The sequence below is a fragment of the Ziziphus jujuba genome, chromosome 5 (assembly GCF_031755915.1).
Source record: "Ziziphus jujuba cultivar Dongzao chromosome 5, ASM3175591v1".
In the NCBI taxonomy this organism is placed as follows: Eukaryota; Viridiplantae; Streptophyta; class Magnoliopsida; order Rosales; family Rhamnaceae; genus Ziziphus; species Ziziphus jujuba.
The window spans coordinates 12,791,366-12,805,291 of record NC_083383.1 but is presented as its reverse complement, the minus strand read 5'-3'; the positions used below and the strand labels follow the sequence as shown (position 1 = coordinate 12,805,291).

General features: G+C 32.1%; 1 protein-coding gene across 2 annotated transcripts; it reads left to right on the top strand.

Moving 5' to 3' along the window:
* Positions 1-5,922: 5,922 nt before the first annotated feature.
* LOC107421003 (G-type lectin S-receptor-like serine/threonine-protein kinase At5g35370) lies at positions 5,923-9,642 on the top strand. Of its 2 annotated transcripts, none has more exons than XM_048476230.2 (2): positions 5,923-6,064; positions 7,034-9,642. In XM_048476230.2, exon 2 carries the CDS (start codon positions 7,093-7,095, stop codon positions 9,418-9,420), a length of 2,328 nt encoding a protein of 775 aa, XP_048332187.2. In that variant the 5' UTR covers positions 5,923-6,064; positions 7,034-7,092; the 3' UTR covers positions 9,421-9,642. The 2 variants fall into 2 exon arrangements, with proteins under 2 accessions (XP_048332187.2, XP_048332186.2); XM_048476229.2 differs by having other exon boundaries at positions 6,884-9,642.
* The last annotated feature ends 4,284 nt before the right edge of the window (positions 9,643-13,926 follow it).

Here is a 13,926-nt window from a genome sequence, read left to right as displayed (position 1 = left end):
CAACACACCCCCCCACCGCCCCCCCCCCCCCCAACCCAACCCCTAGTTTCTTTTTCCCTTTATTTTTTTATTTATTTATTTTTTGGTTGGAATAATTTTTTCCTGGGCCTTAGTTCATTTAATTTGTATGCAAATTGCAAAGTTGCAACCCCACCACTCCATGGCCAATTGCACTCTTTTCCATCGAGTCGAAATCAGCCATTAAATCTAGTAGTGTTCTAGGTTCAACTTTCATGGTTTTTTCATAATGGGCTTAGTTTTCCGACTAAGCCCTGTTGATATGTATGGACTAATATTTTATTTTATATTATTTACTCATTTTAAATACATAAAATATATTCATGCAATATAGTACTTTGTATGTTTGAAATATATTAATGGGTATGAATGCTGAATGATGAGAATTGAATTATATTTTAGTTGGCTCAGCATGTGAACCCGCATGTTAGTTGGGTGGGTACATTATGACTTAGGCCGGTAGAGGCCTCTAGACCATTCTTATAAAATCGCATTACATACATATATAATTTATAAGTACATTATATATATTACAATGATGTAAAAAGAGTCGCAATTGACCCTTTTTTTGTTTTTTTGATAGAGTTGCAAGTTTGAAAGCTTCTTCTATGAGACAGAGAAAGTTGCAACGATAGGCCAAGTCTCGGTATAAAAAATAATAAAAATCAACGGCGTGAGGTGTATAAAAAAAAATAATAATAAAAATCAAAAGGTGTATGCTTTTTACAATGCCAAAAGTCGTATGGTCGGCTGCTAATTAAAACTTTGTCCTCCAATAGTTTTTTCCATTCCTTGTCTGGTGCTTAACGTTTTACTAGCATCCCAATGACAATACATTTTCTTTATTGTAATATTAAAAGATTGTGTGTATATATATATATATTGTATATTTCAACAGGACTTTGCATAAAATATTAACTGCATTTTATGACAGTGAGCCCTTTACTATAATAAAATTTATGGGCCTACACTATTAAATAATAGAAATTTTAATTTTTTTAATTGTTAAAGTTAGAAAAGGAAGATCCATTCCAAACTTTAAATTTATATTTGTCAATATTATTTTTTGTCATATATCATTGGAGAAGCAATGTTAAAATTTGACATTCATATTTGTACTTACCATCGGAAAGGATATGCTAATATTAAAATTCGAAAATACTAATGATAAAATATAATTTGCCATTTGATATGTTCTTCAACCTACCATATATGTATAAAATATCTTTAATGGTAAATATTATTTTGGCATTATCTTTTTTATTTTTTTAAATTTAGCATTATTATAAGCTTTTTAATAGTAAATATAAATATCAAATTTTAGCATCATTACCCAAATGAAAAATGCTAAAATTAACAATCTCACATTTTAGATTATATTAAATTCCACTGTCCAAAAATTAAAAATCAATTACCAAAATTTTACCTATTTTCACATTTATTTTAACAAATAGGGTTCATTGCTATACTTTTCTTTTTCTCTTTTAGAGTTGTCCATCCTATAAAATTGCAATGGCAAATTTTTTTAAATTTGGCAATGGCTAAATCAAATGCAAATGTCAAATTTCAACACTGTCACCCAAATGACAAATTCTAAAAATTAGCAATTTTAAAATTTAAATTACATATAATTTTACTATCCAAAAAAAATCAATTACCAAATTTTTACCTACTTCTAGATTTATTTTAGCAAATACGGTCCACTGCTGTAATTTTTATTTATTTTTTTCTTTTAGCTAGTTGCCCACTACTATAAAATTGCAATAGCAAATTTTGTGCCAAATTTGGCAATTTGACAGTTTTCATTGGAGAAGCCAAAATGGAAAATATTGTCAAATTATAGCAGTGGCATAATGCCCAAATGATAGAAATCGGAGATGCTCTAATTTGCCTATTTGGCCAACACATGCATATATATATATATATATATTTTTTTTTTTCTTTTGTTTTCCAACTTCGCATTTTCAATGATGCTCAAGGCTATTAGGACTTGAGTTTATGTGATGATAATTATTTGATTTTGCATAAAATTAAAAGATAAATGAAAAATTAAACTCATTACAGATAATAGCCTATTAATTGACCATTTTAGCTGTAAGATTTATTGGTAATGGATCATCAATAATGATTAATAATAAATTAGTGTTTTTCTTTCTTTTTGGAGTCGTTTACACTTCTTCTTTTTTTTTTTTTCAATTAAAACATGTCAAACTTTGTTTCAAAAGCAACTTTTCAAAAGTTTTTACTGCATAATATATATATTTTATAATAATATAAAGCATGATATGGTTTAGTTGGTTTCTTTTGTTTTTTTGTTTTTTTTTTTTTTATATGGTGATATAGTTTAGTTTGACAAGTTAATCATATAGAGTAATAATCACTTAAAAGACGCTCACGGGTACATAATTCTTCATTAAATCTTACTTAGACGTCCAATCACTATTTAAAAAACAAATGTTTGGTTAATTGCATTCTATTTGACTTCCGTTCGTGGAGTTACCCTTTTATTGACTTTCGTCATGGTCTTTGAGCAAGAAAAAATGATCATGAATGGCAATTTGGAATAAAAGATTATTCCTTTTTACACCCCCGCCCTCTGTTTTTGACCGATACAAAGTACAGAAAATGATGTGTAAAAAGTACACTTCAGCTTATTTCAAATTAGTAATACAGATATCAGAAAAAGTCTTTAAAAGCTTTTTCCTTCTTCAATCTTTTTTTTTTTTTTTGTTTTGTTTTGTTGTTGTTGTTGTTAAAGTTGTTACTGCTACATCTTATTCTTATTATAATTATTTTTTTTTTTAAACAAAATAAGAAGTCTCTTGATGGTATTATCCATCTAAGACCAATGATCCTGACACCAAAACTCAAATCATAATTTTTGAACTGTGTAATGAATTAATCAATCTCCCTTCTATTAAACTATGACCTTAATGGTATATTTTGTTCTTATATAGTTGGATCAACCGAGCCCTATATCATGCATTTCTTTTCTTTCTTTCTTTCTTTCTTTTTTTTTTTTTTTTTTTTTTTTTGGGTACGTTTGTCATATGGTAGATATTCTAGATAAAACACAAAGTTTGTGAAGAAATGATAAGTTTTCAGAGAGCAAAACCACTCTTTTATCTTAAAGCAATTAAAAAAAAAAAAGAAAAAAAGAAAAAAACCACTCTTTTCTCAATCAATGGTTTTGTATCGAATCATCATATTTTAATATTAAAAATAATAGCAATTAAATAATATGATTTAATTAATTAACTAAAAGGTTGGGCGAAATTCAATTACTACTAATAATTGTGTTGCACCAAAGATAGGCAACCAATCAAGTGGCATGGATCAATGAATTGGTTGTCACCCGGATTTGCTGGACATCAGAACCATCAAAGGGCAATGAACCTCCAACATGCGTTGAATATGTATAAACTTTCATATTTACAAAAAAGATTTAAGAGCTTGGAAAGCTTGGACTTTAGCTGTATTGGTTGGGAAACTTTAATGTCATTAATGTCTTTTATTATATATATATATATATATATATATATATATTGATGAATACTGTCTTTTATTATGATATATAATGTGTTCTGGACAACAAATATCATTGTTTTTATATTGGTATTATTTGATTCCTCGTTGTCGTTGAAGGTTGGCAAACATCATTTGGCAACCATTAAATATAAATTTTTAGTATTAGAGAGGAAATGACTTGCGCAATGACACAGAGATTATAAGATAAACAATTAATAAAGAAAAGATAGGCATGCTCTAAATATATGCCATGATCAATTTGCATTTGGTGTGTTGGAGTTTTCACATTTGTTAAAAGTCACTTTATTGATTGCTCTTTTTTATTTATTTTTTTATTTTATCAAAGAGAGATGCCATATGTCTTCACTCGAATAGGGAAAAAAAAAAAAATCAATCCCATGTTTTTTTTTCTTTTTTGTTTTTTGTTTTTTTGAATCCCATGCTTTATCCTTTTAGAAAAAAATTTCTAAAGCTTTATCCTGCTATTCAAATATAAATTTGATTTAAAAACAAAAAAATATTATATTATATTAAGCAACTTATTTTTATTTTTATTTTCATTTCATATTTGTAAGTTACAAACTTCATATAAATATGTGGGGTTATTATTTTAATGGCTCTTTGCTTTAAAGTTTAATTAGAGAGAAAAAAAAAATTATTAAATTGCAAAAATAAAAGTTTATCAAAATGAAGAAAAGGTTATTCTAATTAACTGCAAAAATTTATTATAATGATCTTTGTAAGTTTACAAAACGTTTGCCAAATTAATAAGACTATGCAGCAAAAAATATATAGCCATGTTGAATAGATTTCATTTTGTTTTTGTTGGTTTAATCATTAATTAATTGTTTAGGTATTCAAATTCAGAATAGAAAATTGCTAAAAATTGTCCCTTATATATTTTCTATACAGCACCCAACCCAATGATGCATGGATTATATTGTATTTAATTAATGGAAGTCGTCTTCTATCACTGGTCCTTTTCTAACATAAACGGACAAAAATTAGAGATTTGGCTCCGACTTTTGAAATATTTCTTACACTGCTGCATGATTCTCATGGACATGTTGTTGCCAAAGTATTCAGTTGATGACTTCTCAATTCTCACTTTTATTTACAGCTATTGGAGACGAACAAATGTCAATACATTAATTTTATTTATTTATTTATTTTACTTTAGTTGCTTCTTCTATTCTTTTGGGTAATGGGAAAGTTTTTACTTTTCTTTTTAATTTGTTTCTTAATCTTATCCTTTCTCATAAAATATAGTTAGCAAGGGCCACCGTATTTTTGGAATAATGACCAAAGTTAAATCCTTATTTTTAATTTAAATATATATATATATATATATATAGAACTTTTATATTAGAGACGATATGAACTGCAATCAAAATTGATATTTTTTTTAAAAAAATATTAATTTTATTGTATGTACATACATAACATAATTAATAATTTTTTTTTTAAAAAAATATCAATTTTAAATGTAATCTTTTTACAATTCATCTGCACCTTAAAATTACCATATATATACATAGTTTTTTTTTTTTTGAAAGATATACATATATAATTAACTAAATTTTTGGGGAAATGTCATTGGTAATGGTGTTCTGTAAGGCAGACATAGTTTGAAAAGTTAATATCGATCTTAACTGTACATCCAAAAAAAATATTGAATTTAATTTTTATAATATGACAACTAATTTGAAAGTTTAACACCATATGAAGCTCTTTTTCTCCCTATTTGCCCACCCTTTTGTTTTTTTTTTGTTTTTGGGAAATTCCCAGTGTTTTTTTTTTTTTGTTTGTTTTTTTAAAATTCCAAGTATCAAATTTTTGATAAAGGGGAAAACTAAATCATAAAAAGGAATCTAAATTAAATTGAAAAAAATTTATTTTTTGCTGTAACAAATATTATTATTATTATTATTATTTTCCCAACTGATTAAAACGGTTGGTTTAAAACTTTTAACTTCCATTTTTAGCCGCTTTCAAATTGCCACCGATGGCCATGACGCACCGTCTTGTCTGCTCAGCTAAATCATTCCATTTGAGCGAAATCCAGCAATCGCCGAAGCATTTCCGCACAAACCCATTTCAATGTCCTCTTGCTTCACTCCCTTTCTTCACCCTTAAGCCTTTAACTGGTTCCAACTCTGCCTACTACAGTAGACTCCACTCAGTCTATCCACGCCCTCACAGTTCCTCCCGATGCTCATCCAAGAACCAATTTCTGATCGAAATTCTTATCTTTATTGCGTTCTCTGTTTTTCTTCTTTGTCTCCGTCTCTTTTCCAATGTTATTCTGCCCCATTTTCCCCATCGTTGGCTTGCTCTCGTGGCTTATTCTGAAGAAGCCGAAGCCAGAACAAGTGCTTATCCTTCCCATGTGTGGCAAGCCATTGTGGCTTATGAGGACAGACGGTTCTTTAGGCATTTCGGGATTGACCCAGTTGGGCTTGCTCGTGCGGTGCTGTCTTTTTCTGCTCGTGGTGGTGGTAGCACCATTACCCAGCACGTATATTTTTTCTCAACTGTTTATAGCTTTATGCAAAGCAGGTGTTTGATGATTTTACTGAATGAAAAAGGGTGGTTTGTTCTTATATTTGCTATTTCCTTTTTTTCTTTTTAATTGCTTTATTTATGTTTTAGTCTTAAGTGAAAATTATATTTTAATATTTGGGATTTTGATTGACTATATATAAATGTGAAAAAGAAAACAATAATTTATTAAGGGCTGCAATGAATGGACACAAATCGTGTTTATAATAAAATAACAACTTGTCCAGGTAGCACTGGCAGTCTGGCACTAAAATCTTTAGTTCTTCGAAAAGTGCCTCACATTCTTTTTGTTTTTCTCTTTTTTAATAGAAAGGGAATAAGATAAGGATAGTTGAGATAGTGATCGTGCATATGGCATTTAGGGAAATCAAGATGGTAAAGCCTGTGTAAAAGGTATATGGAAAATGCAACTTTCTTAGCTTACATAAGGAATTATTCAGGTTTGACCGGCACTGAAATTTTAAAATCTTACATCCCAAGCTGATGTTAGCACCAGATAAACGAAAGATTTCTTACACATTGGCCACCAATTAAAATCAAGTAGGTATGGAGAGAGAGAGAGAGGTCAACGCCAACGACAAAAACTCTGCATCAGAATTAGATTGAAGAAAATGGAAAAACCAGACCGTTTCTACCCTCACCAATATCCCTCTTCATCAAAACTTTGTTGTACTTTTCTCAGTCTCCATGCCACCAGACACCTGGATGGGATCCTTCTTCTTCTTTCCTATTCTTTTCTCCTTCTTTACTCTTGTTTCTGGTTTTTCTTTTACAGAGTTCATATACCCGAATTTCACCGCTTCACACTATCAATTTATTGATGGTGCTGGTGTATTCTTGTACTCTCGAAATAGAACATTTGAAACTGCAATCTACAATCCCAGCTTACAAAAATTCAACTTCTACTTGTGTGTTATTCATGTAGCAACCAACACCATCATTTGGTCTGCTAACCGTGATGCTCCGATCTCGAGTTCTGCCCAAATGACTCTTACAGCTAAAGGGATTAGCATTTCTGATGAAGATGGAAACCTGAAATGGTCAACTCCATCGTTAGACTCAGGAGTGGGTGCATTACAGCTGACTGAAATGGGTAATCTTGTTCTACTTGATCAATTCAATAATACCCTCTGGGAAAGTTTTCAGCATCCAACAGATACAATTGTGATTGGGCAACAGTTGAATGTTGGAACATTTCTCTATGGTGCTGCATCAGACAATGATTTTTCAACTGGTGACTACAGGCTTGCAATTAGTGGTTCTGATGCAATACTGCAATGGCATGGACAAACATATTGGAAATTGTCTATGGATACCAGTGCTTTCACAAATTCAAATTACATAGTGGAATATATGGCAATAAACAGAACAGGTCTTTATCTGTTTGGTCTTAATGGATCAGCTGTTGTGGTTCAGGTGGTCTTGTCACCATCAGACTTCCGAATTGCCAATCTGGGTTCCTCTGGCCAGTTTATTGTCCGTAGTTATTCTAGTACGGGTTGGAAGCAGGATTTTTTGGGGCCAGTTGACACTTGTCTAATACCATTAACTTGTGGCAAACTTGGGTTGTGTACTGATGATGCATCTAGCAATCCAGTATGTTCATGTCCATCAAATTTCCATGGAGGTTTACAAAATATGAGCGGTTGTTTGCCAAGTGATAGTTCTTTTTCTTTGCCAATTGCTTGTAACTCAACCAAAAATGGTCTTCAATCAAATTCATCCAGTGTTGCATATCTGAGACTTGGCTATGGTATGGATTACTTTGCCAATATATTCTCTGAGCCCGTGAAATTTGGTGTTAATTTGACAGTCTGTCAAGATCTCTGCTCAGGGAACTGTTCTTGCTTAGGAATTTTCTATGACAATTCAACTGGTTCTTGCTATGTGCTTGAAGATCAGTTGGGGTCCATTATCAGCAATACAGGTCAAAGTTCCCTTGTGGGTTATATAAAAGCTCTTGTCAGATCTACTCCACCAGATGGCAAAGGTGGCAACAACAGTAATGGAACACGTAAGTTTCCCACAGCTGCTTTGGTGCTTTTACCATGCACTGGCTTCTTTCTGCTGGTAGCTGTAGGTTTTCTCTTATGGGGAAGATGGAGGCTCTCCAAGAGAAGGGATATAAAGTTAGGCCATCCTAGCTCATTTTCTTCTGGAGATTTGGATGCCTTCTACATTCCAGGATTACCTAAAAGGTTTGACTATGAAGAGCTTGCAGTGGCTACAGATAACTTTAAGACCCAAATTGGTGCAGGTGGGTTTGGTTCTGTATACAGAGGTACACTACCTGATAAAACTGTTGTGGCTGTAAAGAAAATAACCAATTTAGGTGTTCAAGGCAAGAAAGATTTCTGCACTGAGATTGCAATTATTGGTAGTATCCATCATGCCAATTTGGTCAAATTGAAAGGATTTTGTGCCCAAGGGAGACAACGTCTATTGGTTTATGAGTATATGAATCGTGGGTCGCTGGACAGAACCCTTTTTGGTAGTGGACCGGTCTTAGAATGGCAAGAGAGGCTTGATATAGCACTTGGGACAGCACGTGGGCTTGCATACTTGCATAGTGGATGCGAACAAAAGATCATCCATTGTGATGTCAAGCCAGAGAACATTCTCTTGCATGATCAATGTCAGGCAAAGATCTCTGATTTTGGACTCTCAAAGCTTCTAAGCCCTGAGCAGTCCAGCCTTTTCACAACAATGAGAGGCACACGTGGCTATCTTGCACCAGAGTGGTTGACTAATGCTGCAATCTCAGAAAAAACAGATGTATATAGTTTTGGAATGGTTTTGCTCGAAGTTGTTAGTGGGAGGAAAAATTGTTTAACACGATCGCAAAGCCATAGTGTCGATGACAGCAACAGCGGTGGTGGCCACTCATCATCTTCTTCAGGATCAGGACTCATTTACTTTCCACTGCTTGCATTGGAGATGCATGAGCAAGGGAAGTACTTGGAGCTTGTTGACCCAAGACTGGAGGGACGTGTAACATATGAAGAGGTGGAGAAATTAGTGCGTGTGGCCTTGTGTTGTGTTCATGAGGAACCAGGACTGAGGCCAAATATGGTTACTGTTGTTAGCATGTTGGAAGGAGGGATGCCACTATGTCAGCCGAGATTGGAATCTTTAAATTTCTTGCGCTTTTATGGGCGTCGATTTTCTGAGGCTTCTATGATTGAAGAGGAAACTGAGCAAAATGATCTAGTGTTGTATCCACAAGCAAATGCTTCTACTAGTAGCACACCAAGTGACTCACGTATTTATTATTCTTATGTCTCCTCGCAGCAGATCTCGGGACCTAGATAACATTGGGTGGCCGAGTAGCTTTTGTATAGTTTGTTTTGAATGACCATTACGTGTATGTAATTTCAATATGAACATCTTGGTTTTCTCCACTAGAATCTACTTGTTATTCCTATATCTTATCATGAGGTTCAGAGTGGTCTCACTGGTTGTAATTTGTTCGGCTAATGTAAAGATTTCTTTGGAGTAAGTAATAAGATTATTATATGCAAATTGAAGATAGCCTCTGTTGTGTTTTCTTTTCTTAAACTTCCCGTCCTGGGTGCTGTTCTCATAATATCTCACAAGATGTCAAATCATAAGGAGATTTTTTGCCATCTCTAAGATTATTAACTAAGGTTTATGCTATTATATTTCATTGCCATTTAATATTTCATTGCCTTTATATACATATATGTATATATATATATATATACATATAAGTTTAATTTGGATTTCAGTTACACAATTTAGGCATTGAAATAAAAGCATTGGGTTAGGATTGCATATTGCACAATTTATTTATTTGGGATGGGGTTATTTGGTTCATCTTCTCTATTACTCTTTCCACTTATTTCTTCTTGTTTTAAATTTGATTTGGCAGCTTGTGAAAAATTCTTTCCTTAAGAATGATCGCACATTCACAAGAAAAGTGGTTGAGATGCTATTGGCTTTAGCTCTGGAGAGGACATTATCAAAAAGGAGAATTATGAGCTGCTATATAAGTAAGGTTAAGTGTACCTCTATTTTTTCTCAATTATCACTAAGTGATTGTTTCTATTGCTTTTGCGAGGGGAATTTTGTTGTTCAATCCTCTTCATGTTATGTTTCATGAGTGAAATTGGGCATTTCTATTGTAACTTGAAGTCCAACTGCCCAGCCTAGGGTAACAAAGAATCTTATTTATAGATAAAAATACATAATCTATAAAGGACTCTAGATCAAATTAAATCAACAAGTAATTCTAGTGTCAATTAAACTTTGAAAATCCCTAATAAAACTGATCTAATAAAACTCTAGTAAAACATAATTATTTAACAAGTAAACTACTGCCCTACATCAGTTTGAGTTGTTTTCAAATGGAAACAAAATGCTGTCTTCTTTATTTTAAATATTTTTAATACTTGGAGATCAGAAACTCAAAGATCCAAAGTTGTTCATGCTAGCTCTGTTCTGAATGTTTGAGCTCCTCCCTTTCCCTGCTTATTTTATTGCTTAATTAAGTTATTTCTTTGACATGCTATAGGCTTGTGTGCTGAAAATATTAACTGTAGACACAAAAATGATCATATGTCAGATGCTAGATGCAAAAATGATCATACGTCAGATGCTGTGCAATCTTTAGTAGTGTACCCACATTGCTACTCTACTAAACACGCTTAAATTTCAATGTGTTAATGTATAATACTGCAGTCACATAATCACATTTTGTAGTAAAAGAATGAAAGTGAAGGCTCAATGTCCTTAGCCTACAATTATACGGTGGTTGCCCAGAATCTTTCCCTAGGTGTAAATTATCTAAAAAAGATGAGGGTTTGCTGCAGATTTATTGGGGACATGGTATTTATGGTGTTGAATCAGCATCAAATTTTTATTTTGGGAAGCATCCATCTCTTTTAACCTTGGGGGAGTCAGCAATGCTTGCTGGGATTATACCTGCTCCCGAAGTTAGATCACCATTCAGGGATGGTAGCAGGTTTGTTAGTTCTACGTTGTTAGTTCTTTTTTTTTCTTTTTTTTTGGGGTGAATTTCTACTTCGTTAATTTGCTATAACATTGCCACTAACTTTGAGTTTGGATATTTTTGCATTTTTGCCTGATCCTCTTCCGTAAATTATTTATTGTGCATTTCAAAGAGAAAAAATAAAATAATTGCAAACACAAACTCAATGTCACAGAGGGAAAGCGTTCCAAGCCAGAGTTTTGAAGAGGATGGTGGATGTTGGCTTTCTTGATGTAGCGGCAGCACTATCAGTTCTGAAACAATCTCTTCCGCTGCATATCAATGGGCCAGTATATGCAGATGGACTCTTGCACCTATTGTCTTTGTACAGAGAGGTAAATGAAATATTTTTTATTTTATTTTTTTCTAATTTTGATTTTCCTCTGGTTTGTTTCCTTCTCCTAACAATTTACAAGTCCCAAACAATGTCTCTATGACTTATAATTATTCTAGAATTTCAATCCATGCTCCGATTATTATTTAATTTACCAATTTTAATACATTTTCCAGTTGCTCTTTAATTTACCAATTTTATTTTCTTTCCAAACTGATGTTTTTTCCCCCTCTTAGTTGTCTAAGAAGCATGTGGTCTGGGTGTAGCAAACCGAGGCTATGGCTACTCAGATCATCACTAGAGGACTTGTGAGTTTGTTTGATGCAGTAAAATGGGTCCTTCTTAAGAATTTAGGATAATCATTCAATAACTTTTTGAATTTTGCAATTGTTTATTTATTTTTACAATATTTGGAATTCAATGAAAGTCAAATATGTCAGGATTGCACTAAAACTCGAACAGGGGTTGACAAGCAAGAAAGAGATGTGGGAGGTGAGGCTCACAGAGCCTGTTTGATGTCCCATCAAATATTTTAACTGGTTCTATCTGTTTTATGTACAATATTTTTGTGAACATCCATCATTAAGAAGGGAACAAATCAATAATTCACAGCCATACTTACAAATGAGGTTGGAAAAAAAAAAAAAAAATACAGACGCATTTCTGGATTCTTAAAATTGATTCTATGCTTCAACTTCTTTTGTTGACATCCCATGAGATGCTGCACTCATGCTATACAAGTCATGGTACTAATAAACGGACATTTTTTTACTTTTAGTGATGATTTTTCAAGCATAATTGCATGTGTTCGCAGCCAAAATAAATTAATAAATAATCATGTTCATGCTGAATAAAAGTTTACCATGCTATATAATTAATTGTTGAAATTCTTATTTGCTCTTGCTCTGCAGGATCTTCAAAGGTCCAGTAAATTAGATGGAGGAGGTGGAGCTTCAACGTTCAATAATATATGGGATTGGAAAACAGAGAGCAAAATATGGGAAATATATGAAGATATGGAAAGATGGGCTATGAATAGTCAACATAAAACATCAAGAAAATCTTAAGGTTGTAGAGAGTCTAGAGACCAATGACAAAATCAATCATTTAACTGTATCAATTAAGATTGCCTTTCAATTGTTATCCGGGGGCTCTTGGAAACTTATCAAAGAAAGCAAAGTCTAACCAAACTGGAACTCTCTGTGATCAGTGTTTATTACCTTTTTCCATTCTTTTACAGGAAACTTGGTGCTCGAGTGATGGTAATCCCATTTGTTTGTCCATTTTCGGATTTATTTAAGGTGTCCTTTGACCAGTGGTTAGCTGCTTCGGTCAAAATTTGTTGAGGTAGAGAATTTTTTCCTTTTCTATTAGCTACTCAGGTTTCTTCTGCAGAAAGAATGGGATTGTTCTCAACGCCAAAAATGAAAGGGAATCAATGATTATTACAAAAACACTGCATAACATTGAAACTGAATGCAGACTGGTCAATAAAAACTGAACCTGGTTGTACCAAGAATAAGCCAAAATTCTAAATCAAAAGAAATGCATTTTCAAACCCAATTTGAAATTTTCAAACTTGTCGGAAGGTGTTTGAAAGGGGTTTTAAAAAGCCCATTAAGGGTTTTCAAACCCTATTTTGCAAAGGGTTCAAAAGTTTTGAAACTTTTTCAATTTTTGTTTTTGAAACTTTAACTTTGCTCTCTGTTTTATGCTTGAGATAATTTTGTTTTAAGTTTTTCCAAATATTCGATGGGTACCAAAACCCATTTAGAAGGGCATTTCAAGTTCTATTTTCAAATCTATTTCAAAAATTTTTAAAGGTCTAATTTCATTGTTTAGATATTCAACGTTACATAGAAGAACAAAAAAAAAAAAAAATATATATATATATATATATTGGGTCACATCTTCTAAAATTTTGATTTTCTTTAAAACTTTTGAAGTGGTTTTGGAATTTTTAAAAGATGTTAAGAAAACTCATTTAGAAGGGAAGTTCATTACAAAACCCATTTAGATATTATGGAGAAAATTTAGAAAATCTGCATAACTTTGTATTATTTTTATTTGTTTAAGTATTCATGTACCTTTTTAAGTTTGACAACGAAAAGTTATGGCATTTGATCATATTCTAGGGGAATATATATATAATTTTTTTAATTACAGTAAAATTGTTTTTATGAGAAAGGATTTTGCAGAAGCTATGTCAAATAGAACCTAAGTTGTTTGTTTCTTAATTATATATATTGATAATTTGTAATAATTTTCCCTTGTCCTTTCATAAATATGGGTATAATTGATATACTAATTGAATTGATTTTACTTGACATATATAGTTTATTTAATTAGATTATCTTTTATTTACAAATTTTTGTTTTTTGTTTTTTTTTTCCTTTAATTTTTTTTTAAATTTTTTTTTTCCTTTTTTAAACTTCATATAAGGCTTTTGGTTTCGTGCAAAACCAATTGGGAG

What these genes read in the sequence shown, in the direction of transcription:
- LOC107421003 (XM_048476230.2), top strand. Translation starts at nt 7,093, where the DNA reads ATGACTCTTACAGCTAAAGGGATTAGCATTTCTGATGAAGATGGAAAC.